The 16306-nt window shown below is 36.5% G+C and overlaps 2 protein-coding genes across 5 annotated transcripts in view; one reads left to right on the top strand and one right to left on the bottom strand.

Annotated features, from left to right (window-relative positions):
- LOC123533021 (uncharacterized) overlaps positions 1-16306 on the bottom strand; it is a 203610-nt gene that overhangs the window by 22341 nt on the left and 164963 nt on the right. The window lies entirely within an intron of this gene.
- The window catches only part of LOC123530863 (ubiquitin carboxyl-terminal hydrolase 40-like), a 45471-nt gene that overhangs the window by 408 nt on the left and 28757 nt on the right, over positions 1-16306 (top strand). For all 4 annotated transcript variants that reach the window (XM_053517097.1, XM_053517096.1, XM_053517094.1 and 1 more), the window contains 5 exons: positions 7937-8004; positions 10004-10117; positions 11939-12064; positions 12760-12798; positions 13273-13419. In XM_053517097.1, the coding sequence (XP_053373072.1) occupies positions 7937-8004; positions 10004-10117; positions 11939-12064; positions 12760-12798; positions 13273-13419 (494 nt within the window). The remainder of the gene's footprint in view (positions 1-7936; positions 8005-10003; positions 10118-11938; positions 12065-12759; positions 12799-13272; positions 13420-16306) is intronic.

Genomic DNA, 16306 nt, shown 5'->3' with positions numbered 1-16306 from the left:
TCCGGGCACTTCAGTGCATCGCGTTGCGTAGCAACAAGCGGAGGTGAAAGTTAACGCTAATTTGTAATTGGAAAGCGTTGCATATTTCACTAGAGTTTTTCGTTTTTCTTTGTTTAATATGTGGCAATATTAATATGTCAATTATTTGTAATGTTGCTGGATGTTCCCGTTACAATCACTTCCGAAAAAGAAACCTTTCGTTCTTTGGATTCCAGACGTGATATTCCACAATGACTGTCGGTATAAATAGATCAGTGTATGCGGCATGGGCACTGCAAGGAAGCCTATATTCACATTATGGTGGACTCGAAGAAAATAATCACAGAGGTCGCGAAAGCCGTCGGACCGTCGGACACATTTCCGGTAAATTTTGATCCGGTCCGGCGTGATATATCAAGTTCACAAGACCGAGTGTCTGATAAAAATTGAAGGTCAATATGATAAAATAAGAAGAAAGTCCACGATTTCGCGTAAGTTTGACTTTCATCATTTTGTAACACGGAATCCCGAGAAATTGATGTCAAACTATTGTAGCGGTTTTGACTTTTGTTCATCGTATGATAACTCTTGTAACAACACTAAATCTATACTACTTGAATTACCTCCCTTGTTTTTCTCAAGAACTGTATAATGCATTTATTTTTATGTATTGGACAACGAAATATTCCACACTTTAAAATTTCTTATCTTTTTATAAGTTGTTTTATTATATACAAACTGTCAACTTTGTGTAGACAATTGCCGAACCATTCAGATTGTCGTTTCTCGGCTTATTTATAATCTCTTTTTCAGCTCTAATCGAGGAGAAAGGTTTAACTCCCGTCCTATATACGGTATCAATTCACGGTCCCAGACAGCCATATTCCGTTCTGGAGCCTACATTATAGGTCTCACACTGCATTTAAGGATGTTTCACAGTTCTGGCAGCATTATTCTGTCCAGCGCATTGCATTCGTGAAACTTTCACTTTATTCTATAATTTATAAGTCAATTAAGGTTTTTCTGTATTCACGCTCAGTTGCATGTACAAAGAGGTAAACAGACGGCCAAATTCCGATCTGTGCCACTAGGGAAGGTTCCGACAGTGGATTCCCGAACTTTTTGATAGATGGTCTTCTTAATTGTGGTCGGCTGATAATATTTAAGTGCCATCGCTTATCTAAATGTGTTTTATTATTGCTTTTGTAGGTTCTGATTTCCTACTTAGGTGTTATTATTATAGGGTCACATTTGTTACTTGTCTTTAAGGGACTATTCTGTTTGATTATGTATTTTGTGTATTAAGAGATAAGCCTTCTGTTCTTGAATTATTAAGGTCACTATATGATTGATTAGGGTTAATCTGTCAAATTTTACGGATAAAACTTAAGGTTCACTACTAGTGAAATTAGTATAAATTTATACGTTAATAGCTGGAGTTTTTCTTAAATTGAATAAAGTCATAAACTGTTTATCAGCTTGGTTCTTTCTTTGTTGGCTGGATTTTAGAGTCAATGGATGTACCCAGAGTCGAACCTAGGGGACAGTAGCCTCCCTGATATATCACAGCAAATCTTATTGCCAGGGTCGGACAAAGTTCGAATCCCAGTAGGATAAGGTCCACATACCGAACACAGGTTGAACTCGGGAGATAGAGTCATTCTGCCTCACGGGATCGGCTGGTGCGAGGTCATATATCTATGCTTTGACCGGTGTGCCCTACCGGCCATAAAAGCACTTGCTTGACCCTTGGCGATACAACAACAACAACCATCCTACCCAAAACGGTTACACTATATTTTAGTAAGCGCTTGTTTCATTGATACTTAAAATAAAAACAGTGGAAATCCCTCACGACGTCACGACAATTCTAAGAACGCGCGTTATCATTGGATGCTTACTAATAGTGGATGGTACTCGATTTATGTACGCGGGAACCAGACGGGAATTTCCAGAAATTCCAAGGTCATCTTTCTCTTTATATGTCAACATCAATGTGACTCGGTGCAAACAGACTTGTGGGGGAAAATACAGTGATAATATAGCAAATGAATATGAATAATATCTGTAAAAAGATCATTTGGAAGCAAAGAATGCAACTAAGAAGAATAACAGCAGACTCATTTTGACTGAGTCTGTTCGCGAGAGGTAATGAAATGTGCAACATCTCTCACGCCCCCTAGCAACGGCTTAAGCGGGACTCTAGATCTATTACACATATGTTGAATGGACTCCATGGTCCCAAAGGACCAGAAAATATAACAATACTGAATCCAAGTACAGGGAGACTTTTTACAGCCTGAAAACTTAATGTATGAAATCTGTTTCAATTAATATGTGGAAATAAACTTAAAGGATGTAATTTGTGTAATGCTGTCTATATAGACTATGTATAAATACCAGTTTTAAAGATCAGATATCAAATTTATTAAAAAGAATTCGGTGTGGTAAAGTATTATCCAGTCCTGTAAAAAAAAATGTTTACCAGACCGACTGTCCTGTGAATTTTCAGGGTCTTTTGTGAACACTGTAATCATTCGATAAATCGGAGCCCCTTTAAATTTAAATAATATAATATTTGGGTTTCTCCATTCACACGTATATTCACTGTCCTCATTCTGTTTTGTAGTCTGGCATTAAAAGACCGTCGGTATAAATAGATCAGTGTATGCGGCATGGACACTGCAAAGAAGTCTATATTTGCATTATGGCAGACTGGAAGAAAATCATAATTCGATAAATCGGAGCTCCTTTGAATTTAAATAATTCAATATTTGGGTTTCTGTATTCACTGACCCTCATTCTGTTTTGTATCCTGGCATTAAAAAATAGTTCTAAATGCCAGGTTAGTTTATGTTGTGGTGTCAAAGTCGATTCAATCACTGTGACACCAAATTTAATTAAATTAACACCTTTAAAGGGAAAGGCAACGTTGTTCTAACGTCAATTTCATCTGCTGGGATTTTTTAAAATCATTTAAAGAAATGAAAGAATTTTCAAAATCGGAGTAAAAATGAGGAAGTTATGCGCATTTAAATATTTGGTCAAATTGGAGGCCATTTTGTTTCCTTGGCAACAAAAAACAAAATGGCGGACTTATTAAATTTTTAGATACACATTTGAACTGTATTTACTTAATTCTGTAAAATAATTTCTCTACTCTTTTTCCAGTTATAATGAAAGAAATTATCATGTTTTACTCCTTACACTCAAGAAACATATGAAAATTAATCTGTTTAAAAGTTATTAACTAAATAAAGAATTCATCAGTGTGTAAATAACGTCATAAACCCACTAAAATGGCTGCCTTCATGATCAGCACCTATGTTTTTATATGTACATTGCTAAGTGAGAAAACGCTGAATAAACTTGGGAACTTGTAAAACATTATCCAAAGCACCGGAGAATTGATAATACACAACTTGTCACTTCTTTCAGACCGTTTTGACATGCTAATAAATCAATAATTTGACAAAAACTTTAAAAATATATACCATAGGGACTGCAGATAATAAAATCAACTAAATGAACAGTGTCTCGTTCTGTTTTATTTGAAAAAAAAACATCATAGCCCCCACCGCTAGTTTAATCACTACGAGTCACTAATATAGTATGATCTCCTTTCACCTCCTCGATATTTGCATTATCGGTTGCAACAGAAGTGACATCATGCCGACCTGATCAATAGGCATTCTGAACGTTTGTTTGGTCATTATTGATGCTATATATGATAAAACCAGTCAGCACCCATTTACTATATAACTGATTAGTTGAAGGTAAACAAGTCGGCAGTGCTGTATTTCATGACAATCTTCGTTTCACGCACTGTCATTTTTTTAACCAAAAAAGACATGGCCAAATATCCACATTCTAACAACACCCTACACATGTATCTTCCAGTTCCCGGGTAGATGATTTTCATGTCGTCGCTCATTTCTGATAAGTATTTTAAAATTGAAAAGATTTGATAACTGTGTTACAAAGAAACGATCGTGGCTATACGAATGTCATGACAAAACAGCCATTTAAAAGCTTCTACAAATAAAATACAACCACATAATAATTATGTGTAAGTTATAACAAATAATTATAAATTTACAAAAGCTTCTCTTACCTGGTTCACCTTTAACGAATGTAATTGTAATTTGTTTCAAATCTTGTTCACTTCCGTTTTGCTGATCAATCGCCATCACATTAGAGTTACTTCCCTTAGATATTTGAACAAAAAAACCCAAAATGTTCTGTTTATCACAAAATAAAGCAAATTGAACAATATATATTTATAACAAAGTAAAATTTCATTCACAAGGCACATGCCAAGTGAAGGAAGCTTTTGTAAAATATAATTTATAATATTTGTTGTAGATGTGAATAACTCACAATATCTGGAAAAAGGAGGCCCATACTGTTAGATAATCCTTAACAGGCTTGTCTACAGGTAGGATCTGTACCTCTAGAATCAGATTATAGATGACTGTACTGATCTGTACCCCTTGACACTTCCTTTTTAGCTCAACTATTCGAAGAATAGGGGAGCTATCCTACTCGCCCCGGTGTCAGCGTGAGCGTCACACAAATGTTAAAGTTTGCGTACCACCCCAAATATTTTCAAAGTCCATTGAGATATTGCTTTCATATTTTGCATACTTGTTTACCATCATGACCCCAGTCTGTAAAAAGGAGGAGGCAACTCTATCAAGCATTTTGACTGAACTATGGCCCTTTTTAGCTCATCTGATTTTTTGAAAAAAAATGATGAGTTATTGTCATCACTTGAGCGGTTGTGTCGGCGTCGGCGTCTGCGTCGGCGTTGCCTGGTTAAGTTTTATGTTTAGGTCAGCTTTTCTCCTAAACTATCAAAGCTATTGCTTTGAAACTTGGAATACTTGTTCACCATCATAAGCTGACCCTGTATAGCAAGAAACATAACTCCATCTTGCTTTTTGCAAGATTTATGGCCCCTTTTGTACTTAGAAAATATCAGATTTCTTGGTTAAGTTTTATGTTTAGGTCAACTTTTCTCCTAAACTATCAAAGCTATTGCTTTGAAACTTGGAATACTTGTTCACCATCATAAGCAGACCCTGTACATCAAGAAACATAACTCCATCTTGCTTTTTGCAAGATTTATTGCCCCTTTTGGACTTAGAAAATCAGTTTTCTTGGTTAAGTTTTATGTTTAGGTCAGCTTTTATCCTAAACTATCAAAGCTATTGATTTAAAACTTGCAACACTTGTTCACCATCATAAGTTGACCCTGTATAGCAAGAAACATAACTCCGTCCTGCTTTTTGCAAGATTTATGGCCCCTTTTGGACTTAGAAAATATCAGATTTCTTGGTTAAGTTTTATGTTTAGGTCAACTTTTTCTCTTTAACTATCAAAGCTATTGCTTTGAAACTTGCAACACTTGTTCACCATCATAAGCTGACCCTGTACAGCAAGCAACATAATTCCATCCTGCTTTTTGCAATAATTATTGCCCCTTTTGGACTTAGAAAATCATTTTCTTGGTTGAGTATTATGTTTAAGTCAACTTTTCTCATAAACTATCAAAGCTATTGCTTTAAAACTTGCAACAGTTTTTCACCATCATAAGTGGACACTGTACATCAAGAAACATAACTCTATCCTGCTTTTTGCAAGAATGATGGCCCTTTTTAGACTTAGAAAATCATGGGTAGGACAATATTTCTATTTCACAAAAAAAATCAGATGAGCGTCAGCACCCGCAAGGCGGTGCTCTTGTTTGGCTTAGAATAAATGTTAAAGTTTGCGTACCACCCCAAATATTTTCAAAGTCCATTGAGATATTGCTTTCATATTTTGCATACTTGTTTACCATCATGACCCCAGTCTGTAAAAAGGAGGAGGCAACTCTATCAAGCATTTTGACTGAACTATGGCCCTTTTTTGGCTTAGAATAAATGTTAAAGTTTGCGTACCACCCCAAATATTTTCAAAGTCCATTGAGATATTGCTTTCATATTTTGCATACTTGTTTACCATCATGACCCCAGTCTGTAAAAAGGAGGAGGCAACTCTATCAAGCATTTTGACTGAATTGTGGCCCCTTTTTGACTTAGAATATGCTTATTGTAATGTTAAAGTTTTACTCATAGCTTATATTATACTATCAAGCACTGAGAATAGTCGAGCGCGCTGTCCACTGACAGCTCTTGTTGTTTGCCAGTATTTCAAGATCAAAATCATGGATTTGCACATTCTTATATTATATATAAAAAACAATGCTTCAGCTTCCAGCTTCAGAGCAGGTGTTTTGCGAAGTACTCAGCTTTTTCTGACATCAGATGTCTTGCTGAAGATAAAGGTCACAAGGAATAGTTTATTTACAAGGAACAGTTCATTCTGACAGTTCTCAGAAAAGTCTTGGGAGCTGTAGTGGCTTCTTGAAATGGTCCTAAATGTGGCTGTAGAACAATTGTAACAGGCAGAGTATTTCCAGGGTTGCCACTTACCTTGAAAGGTCAGGGGGGGGGTGGGGAATTTTCAAGGTCGGTGAATTGTCAGGGAAATCTTGATAATGGTCAGTGAAAAATGAAATTTTAGAAAAGTCAGGGAAAATGAAATTCTGGGCTGATGTTTAAAATGTTCAGTGGCTATGGCAGTCTTCAAGCAGTATTTATAAGTATTTCCAAACACATTTTGGTGTAATTGTGTGTAAACATAATTTAAATGTGTTTCTTTTTTATGTTAACTTTGGAATTTTGAAGACTGAAAGGCTTTGCAACCTTTGCCTCCAGAGCAAAGGTTGGATTTAACTGTTGTAGGGGAGGAGGAGGTCGAAAAAATATGCTGGTATTGGTCAGTGAAAAATATGGTTTAGTCAGGGAAAAGTCAGGGAATTTCATTTTCTCAACCAAGTGGAAACCCTGATTTCAGATCACTACTGACTGGAGAAACAATTTCTTTTGGCTTTGTTTATGTGGATTTTTTGTTAGTAGAGGCCTTCATTTTGTGTGAGACTTTAACCTTTGGCCTGCTGGCAGCTAGTGATTCTGCCTTTGCGACCAGTGCAGACCAAGATCAGCCTGCACATCCGTGCAGGCTGATCATGGTCTGCACTGTTCGCTATTCAGTCAGTAAATTTTCCATGAATACCCTTTGAATAATAAGTGGTACTACCCAAATTGAATGATAGACCAGTCCATTATAGAAATTTAGCAGGCTAAATGTTAATGTGACTGAAGATGTGTGAGTGAAGCAAGCTAGAAATTTCATGCTTGTTTATAGGAATATCCTGGTGATCCTCCTGAATAATGATTATGACACATGAGCAGAAAGATTTTGTTTGTGGACTGGAGTAGTATCTGAGGTGGCTGTAATATAATTATGAGATGTTAGTAGAGCTTTTTTGACATTTACCCTGCTAAATTTTGAAAATGAACTGGTCTATCATTCAATTTGGGCAGTACCATTTATTATTTGAAGGGATATTCACTGAAAATTTACTGACTGAATAGCGAACAGTGCAGACCATGATCAGCCTGCACAGATTTGCAGGCTGATCTTGGTCTGCACTGGTCGCAAAGGCAAAATCAAAATAGCAAGCAGGCTAAAGGTTAAGCTTTCAATTTCATAGGAATATTGCCATGGTGGTATTATGTATAATGAAGAATGACATGCCAGGAAAATGAGAAGACTATGGTTTATGCTATTGAATTTTGCCTTAATAAGTTGCTAAGGAGTGAGCATGTGCTAGCAAAATGAGCAGATATTTTCTAATATACATGCATATAGGAATGCGGTAGGAGGGCAAGGAGCAGAACATTTTTCATGCATTTAGCTTTTAATTTGCAAGGAGAAAACTTAAACGTATACTTCTCCATTAGAAAACTTAATAAGCGCTGCATAATATGGCAGTAGGTGTTACAAAAAAGAATTGAAACATACTTTCAAATGATTGGGTATATAACTTGTGTTTATTGAATTTCAGATGGATTGTTTTGTTTGAGAGAAGATGAGCTTGGAAGATTGTGTGATGCTGACAACCCAAGAGCTAAGGTATTCAGGCTTTTCCATAGAACTATACTTAATATGCAAATTTAAAACTTAATTAATCTCCTTAATTTCTTGTAACTGAACAAGATCACAGTTGTGTTACTTAATTCCATGTTAAAAGTTGTGTTCAGTGGAACCCCTTTAAACAAAAAACAAAATAAAAACAAAACAGGAAGGTCCTCCCTTGATTTTCAGATAAAGGTTCTGGTGTAGTAAGAGCAGGTACATCTGATTATTGTTATAGCAATGGCAAAATCACATATGGAGCATATGTACATTTATTTTATGCTAGCTGATGAAAGACTGTGTTTTATCAGTGAGATATAATCCATGTCACTCACTGCATATTACTCACTGCCAATGTATTTGTACATTGTGTATAAATTTTAAATTATTTGCTTAAAACAGAATGAAAATTGTAGTCACACTTTGTTCTTTATAGTATATTTCTCAGTTCAAATTATTCTACTTAATGAGAATTTCATAACGTTATGCAGCAAGAAATAAAATGGAAACTTTATGTTGGGTCTTTCTAATGTCACAACACGTCTGACGTCATGTTCGTTTACGCGCGTCTGTTTCCCGTGCTGAGATTAAAAATTGTTGCAAAATGCATAATCTCAACGTAATTAAGCATAACATAAAAAGAAAATTTGTTTGTTTTTCGTGAATATGGAATATCTCACCTCAAAGTGAGAAAATTTTCACACGCGCTACACGCAAGAACCAAGCTTATGAAAATATTCGAATATTTCTCACTTCTCAGTGAGATATATTCCATATTTACTCAGAACAAACAAATATTCTCTATATAATTTGCCAGTTATCATTACATATCCACAATCTTAAAGTATCACATGTTTTGTAAATTTGAAAAAGCATTTTTAGCTCATCTGATTTTTTGAAAAAAAATGATGAGTTATTGTCATGACTTGAGCGGTTGTCGGCGTCGGCGTCGGCGTTGCCTGGTTAAGTTTTATGTTTAGGTCAGCTTTTCTCCTAAACTATCAAAGCTATTGCTTTGAAACTTGGAATACTTGTTCACCATCATAAGCTGACCCTGTATAGCAAGAAACATAACTCCATCTTGCTTTTTGCAAGATTTATGGCCCCTTTTGTACTTAGAAAATATCAGATTTCTTGGTTAAGTTTTATGTTTAGGTCAATTTTTCTCCTAAACTATCAAAGCTATTGCTTTGAAACTTGGAATACTTGTTCACCATCATAAGCAGACCCTGTACATCAAGAAACATAACTCCATCTTGCTTTTTGCAAGAATTATTGCCCCTTTTGGACTTAGAAAATCAGTTTTCTTGGTTAAGTTTTATGTTTAGGTCAGCTTTAATCCTAAACTATCAAAGCTATTGCTTTAAAACTTGCAACACTTGGTCACCATCATAGGCTGACCCTGTACAGCAAGAAGCATAACTCCATCCTGCTTTTTGCAAGATTTATGGCCCCTTTTGGACTTAGAAAATATCAGATTTCTTGGTTAAGTTTTATGTTTAGGTAAACTTTTTCTCTTAAACTATCAAAGCTATTGCTTTGAAACTTGTAACACTTGTTCACCATCATAAGCTGACCCTGTACAGCAAGCAACATAACTCCATCCTGCTTTTTGCAATAATTATTGCCCCTTTTGGACTTAGAAAAATCATTTTCTTGGTTGAATATTATGTTTAAGTCAACTTTTCTCATAAACTATCAAAGCTATTGCTTTAAAACTTGCAACAGTTTTTCACCATCATAAGTGGACACTGTACATCAAGAAACATAACTCTATCCTGCTTTTTGCAAGAATGATGGCCCTTTTTAGACTTAGAAAATCATGGGTAGGACAATATTTCTATTATACAAAAAAAATCAGATGAGCGTCAGCACCCGCAAGGCGGTGCTCTTGTTTCAGTCTGCTGTTTGGCAATGATTTTTTCAGATAATACTTGGTCATATTTAATATAAAGGTGCACTCATTTGTAAAAATATAATATGTTTCTTGTTACAGGTAAGGGTCATACCTATCCACTTACAGCGGTTGTTTGCACGACTGTTGCTGAAGAATTGCCAAAGTGTATCTACAAAAGATCTCACTCATAGTTTTGGTTGGATTAATGATGAGGTAAGTTTAACTTAAGCTTTGCCCTGCTAAATTTCAAAAATGGACTGTTCCATCATTCAATTTGGGCAATGCCATTAACTATTCAAAGAGGTGTTCACCAAAAAATTACAGATTGAATAGCGAACAGTGCAGACTATGATCTGTGCAGGCTGATCTTGGTCTAGTCACTGGTCGCAAAGGCACAATCACTTGCCAGCAGCAGGCTAAAGGTGAAACTATTAAGCAAAAAAGAAACTAGGAACATGTTTGTTTCTCTATTTTTAGCTCACCTGAGCAATGCTCAGGTGAGTTTTTCTGATCGCTCGATGTCCGGCGTCCGTTGTCCGTCGTCTATCGTCTGTCGTCTGTCAACATTTAGCTTGTGTATGCGATAGAGGCTGTATTTTTCAATTAATCTTCATGAGTATTGGTCAGAATGATAACCTTGATGAAATCTAGGCCGAGTTCGAAAATGGGTCATCTCGGGTCAAAAACTAGGTCACTAGGTCAAATCAAATAAAAACCTTGTGTATGCGATAGAGGCTGTATTTTTCAATTAATCTTCATGAATATTGTTCAGAATGATAACCTTGATGAAATCTAGGCCGAGTTTGAAAATGGGTCATCTCGGGTCAAAAACTAGGTCACTAGGTCAGATCAAAGAAAAACCTTATGTATGCGATAGAGGCTGTATTTTTCAATTGATCTTCATGAATATTGGTCAGAATGATTGCCTTGATGAAATCTAGGACGAGTTCGAAAATGGGTCATCTCGGGTCAAAAACTAGGTCACTAGGTCAAATCGAGGAAAAACCTTGTGTATGCGATAGAGGCTGTATTTTTCAACTGATCTTCATGAAATTTAGCCAGAATGATTACCTTGATAAAATCTAGGCCGAGTTCGAAAATGGGTCATCTGGGTTCAAAAACTAGGTCACTAGGTCAAATCGAAGAAAAACATTGTGTATGCAATAGAGGATGTAGTTTTCAATTGATCTTCATGAAATTTGGTCAGAGTGATTGCCTTGATGAAATCTAGGTCGAGTTTGAATATGGGTTATCTGAGGTCAAAAACTAGGTGACTAGGTCAAATTAAAGAAAAATCTTGTGTATGCGATAGAGACTGTTTTTTTTTCAATTGATTTTTATGAAATTTGGTCAGGATGATTGCCTTAATGAAATCTAGTTCGAGTTGGAATATGGGTCATCTGAGGTCAAAAACTAGGTCACTTGGTCAAATCAAAGAAAAAACTTGTGTATGTGATAGAGGCTGTATTTTTCAATTGATCTTCATGAATTTTGGTTGGAATGATTGCCTTGATAAAATCTAGGTCGAGTTTGAACATTGGTCATCTAGGGTCAAAAACTAGGTCATATCTAAGAAAATGCTTGTTTTATCGCAAGAGACCAATTTTTTGGTCCAATCTTAATGAAAATTGGTCAGAATATTTGTTTCCATGAAATCACTAGGTCAAACATGTTTTACACTGTTATGGTGTGTTTCTTAGGTGAGCGACCTAGGGCCATCTTGGCCCTCTTGTTATAGTTTTTTTTCTCAAAGAAAGGGGGCATGAGTTCAAACCTCTCTTTGGTAAAGAAGTTATTATGTACACCACTACATATGACAACAGTGCTGGATTTTACTAGGAAGCACGGCCGACTCCAGAGGGATTCAATTAAACTTCAAGTTTTTGTAGCATAAACTACACTTTGTAGAATTTGTAGGATTTGGTAAAGTTTAAAAAGAAATTCTGCATAATATCAGTTACCGTATTAAGCTGAAAATGATGTCTGTTATTTATATGAACCAACTTCAAAATGTATTGCACTGGCCTTTTTCAGCAATTTTATCAAAATGATGTTCAAGAATTGAACCGTATATTGTTCAGTGCCATTGAAAGCTCACTGGTTGGAACAAGTGGCTGTAACCTCATCAAACAGCTTTACCATGGCAAGATTGTCAATCAGGTATAGTATGATATCTTCATTGACTGCTGTGGAACATTTTTGTGTTTTAGCAGAAAATCATCATACTCGCACATCATCTTTCTTGGAGTTTCCAGTGTTTTCAATGATGCTGACAAAACTTGTAGTACACCCGTAGGTATATGAATAAATATGTAAATTCATATAATACTATGAGAAAAAGGTGCTTAAAACAAAATTTTCATTTTACTTTATTTCTTCTATTGTTTGTAGAAGACGCTTTGCAAGAAAATAATAAATGTCTGGTTGTAGGTATTGCTGTGAATATGTAGCTTTTGGGGAAAATTGTTTGGCTAGTAACTCAGCAGAGTTTTGTTACTGCTGTAACATTATGCTTGAGCTAGATATCTTTCATCAAGTATTGATCTCTTTCATGAAAGGAAGTTGAAAAAAATATACCATGTGCAAACTTGTGCTTGAAATAAAGCCCAAATTCCAAAATTAATAAAATGTTTTTATTTTCATCATTAAATTTTTATTACTGTTATGATTTTAAGCACCTCAAGTTTTAAATTAATTCTGTTCTATGATTTTCCTTCTTCTGTGTTTTGCTGTACAAAAATCCTAGGAAATAGGAAAACTTTCAGGTTACTCTTAATTCCGAACAATACAATATTTAAAGTATGTTTCATACTTTGTGTCACATCATTTGAGAAAATGCAATTTGACTGTTTCAGATTCGATGTACTCAGTGTGGTAAAGTAAGTGAAAGAGAGGTATGTAAACTGTATGATATTATCCTGAAATGCATCTGAGCCACGCCTGAGAAAACCAACATAGTGGCTTTGCGACCAGCATGGATCCAGACCAGCCTGTGCATCTGTGCAGTCTGGTCAGGATCCATGCTGTTGCTAACAGTTTCTGTAATTACAATAGGCTTTGAAAGCGAACAGCATGGATCCTGACCAGACTGCATGGATGCACAGTCTGGTCAGGATCCATGCTGGTCGCAAACCCACTATGTTGGTTTTCTCATGGCGCGGCTCATCTGTTAAAACTAAAACTCCCTTGTGGTTTAGGTAATTTGACTGAGGCTTTTTTCTCTCCCACCGAACCAATTTGTTTTGCCCAGAAGAATGCAGAAGAAAGATTTTCTTATGAATTCTGCATTACTGGTATTTCCCAGGGATTTTCTAGAGACTTGTAATGTATTTTATGAAGATTTTTTAAATAAACCTTCTATATTTCAGGAAGATTTTCTGGATATCCCTGTAGCAGTTGCAGGGCTTAACAGCCTAGAGGAAAGTCTACATGTAGCGTATCGGGAGGTTGAAATGTTAGATGGGAAAAACCAGTATAGATGTGGTGGTTGTAAGAAACTGGTTGATGCTGAAAAGGTAATCATGCACTGATATAAAGTTATATAGTCTGTTTTCCCATTGCAGAGAAATCAAACTTAGGAGAAAGGCATTTTACAAAAGTCCATGTATGTAATAAGCTAGTTCTTTCCCACTGTTAGACAGTCCATAGAACGAAATTGATTTAACCTTTAGCCTGCAGGTGGCAAGACTTGGTGATTTTGCCCTCCGTGCAGGCTGATCATGGTTCGCACTGTCGCTATTCAGTCAGTAAATTTTCAGTTAACACCCCTTTGAATAATAGATGGAACTGCACAGATCGAATGATAGACCAGTCCATTTTAGAAATTTAGCAGGGTTAAGGTTCAGAGGAAAAAAATCTATGTCAAAATCTACTTTTGGTGACAGAACTTTTGGCGAAATTTCCATATGAAATTTTAAGAAATTGGCCCGTAACCTGATAGTAAGACCTATATAAAAAGCAGCTGGCTTCAAGGGGCCTGTTTCACAAAAACATTTAAGTTTCATCCTTAGCTATTTACTAGAAGTGTTTAATTTTGCAACTTTACACATTTCTTCTGTATGTTGTGACTTCATTAAAAAGAAATGTCCCCAGTTTAAATATTTGTTATAACTTTTTATATTTTCATTTGATTCTTGTCCTACGAACTGACTACTAGTTAAATGAGCCGTGCCATGAGAAAACCAACATAGTGGGTGTGCGACCAGCATGGATCCAGACCAGCCTGCGCATCCGCGCAGTCTGGTCAGGCTCCATGCTGTTCGCTTTTAAAGCCTATTGGAATTGGAGAAACTGTTAGCGAACAGCATGGATCCTGACCAGACTGCGCGGATGCGCAGGCTGGTCTGGATCCGTGCTGGTCGCAAAGCCACTATGTTGGTTTTCCCATGGCACGGCTCAAATATATTATGTCTGTGAAACATGTTCCACTAGATTCTAGTTTTGTCATAAATCTGCTTTATGTAACAGGCCAAAGGTTTACTTAAATGTTATACAATTTAAAACTAATTGAAATGTTTATGGTAATATAAATTATCATACACTCTGAACCAGTCTTCGCAAAGGAGATTAAATAGTTGACCATGAAAGAAAGGTAAGAAGATGCTCCTGAAATTGAAAAGAATCATGTATATAAAGGGACTATCTAGTTCATACCTTTGTTTAAAGGTAGAGTTAATGTTGTCTCAAATTTTTGTACCCCCCGACAACAAAGTTGTAAGGGGGGGTATACTGGTTTCAGGTTGTCTGTCTGTCCGTCTGTCCGTAGACACAATTTTGTGCGCACCATCTCTCCTCATCCCCTTGACACAATTTAATAAAACTTCACACAAATGATCAGTAACAACAGTAGTTGTGCATGGGGCATGTTAGGTTCTTTCCGAAAAAATAATTGCAGAGTTATGGGACTTTGTTTTTTGTTACTATACTATATACATAGACACAATGTTGTGCACACCATCTCTCCTGATCCCCTTGACACAATTTAATGAAACTTCACACAAGTGATCAGTAACAATAGTAGTTGTGCATGGGGCATGTTTGGTTCTTTCAGAATTTTTTTTTTGCAGAGTTACGGGACTTTGTTTTTTTTTTACTATACTATATACATAGACACAATCTTGTGCGCACCATCTCTCCTCATCCCCTTGACACAATTTAATGAAACTTCACACAAGTGATCAGTAACAACATTAGTTGTGCATCAGGCATGGCACGTTCTTTCAACAACAAAAATTGCAGAGTTTTGGGACTTTGTTTCTTGTTAACATACTATGTACATACAGTCTGAATATGCAATCTTGTGCACGCCTAATCTTTCAAACCCTTGCACACAACTTAATGAAACTTCACACAAGTGATCAGTGCCAACCCTAGTTGTGCATGGTGCATGTTACGTTCTTTTAGATAAATATTCTGCATAGTTATGGCACTTTGTTTTTTGTTACTATACTGTATACATACAGTCTATACATAAAGTCCACATAATTATGCAATCTTGTGTGCGTCAAATTGCAACAATGTACTGTGTCAGTGCATGCGGGGTGTACATTCATCACCTTTAGTGATAGCTCTAGTTTTAGACAGATGATATTTTATTACCTCTGTGCAAAAAGTGGACAAGTACATTGAATTATAATTCATTTTTATACGCCCGTTTGAAAAACGGTACGTATTATGGGAACGCCCCTGGCGGGCGGGCGGGCGGCGTTCACAGACCTTGTCCGGAGCATATCTTCTACATGCATGAAGGGATTTTGATGAAACTTGGCACAGTTGTTCACCATCATGAGATGGAGTGTCATGCACAAGAACCAGGTCCCTAGGTCTAAGATCAAGGTCACACTTAGAGGTCAAAGGTCAAATTCAAGAAAGACTTTGTCCGGAGCATATCTTCTTCATGCATAGAGGGATTTTGATGAAAGTTGGCACAATTGTTCATCATCATGAGAAGGAGTGTCATGCGCAAGAACCAGGTCCCTAGGTCTAAGGTCAAGGACACACTTGGAGGTCAAAGGATACAAGAATGAAAACTTTGTCCGGAGCATTTCTTCTTCATGCATAGAGGGATTTTGATGTAACTTGGCACAAATGTTCACCACCATGAGGCGGAGTGTCATGCGCAAGAACCAGGTCTCTAGGTCTAAGGTCAAGGTCACACTTAGAGGTCAAAGGATACAAGAATGAAAACCTTGTCCGGAGCATGTCTTCTTCATGCATAGAGGGATTTTGATATAACTTGGCACAAATGTTCACCACCACGAGACGTAGTGTCATGCGCAAGAACCAGGTCCCTAGGTCTAAGGTCAAGGTCACACTTAGAGGCCAAAGGTCAGATACAAGAATGACTTTGTCCGAAGCATTTCTTCATGCATGGAGGGATTTTGATGTAACATGACACAATTA

Source organism: Mercenaria mercenaria, chromosome 11 (assembly GCF_021730395.1).
Source record: "Mercenaria mercenaria strain notata chromosome 11, MADL_Memer_1, whole genome shotgun sequence".
Classification (NCBI taxonomy): Eukaryota; Metazoa; Mollusca; class Bivalvia; order Venerida; family Veneridae; genus Mercenaria; species Mercenaria mercenaria.
This window is presented reverse-complemented; position numbering and strand designations above follow the sequence as displayed.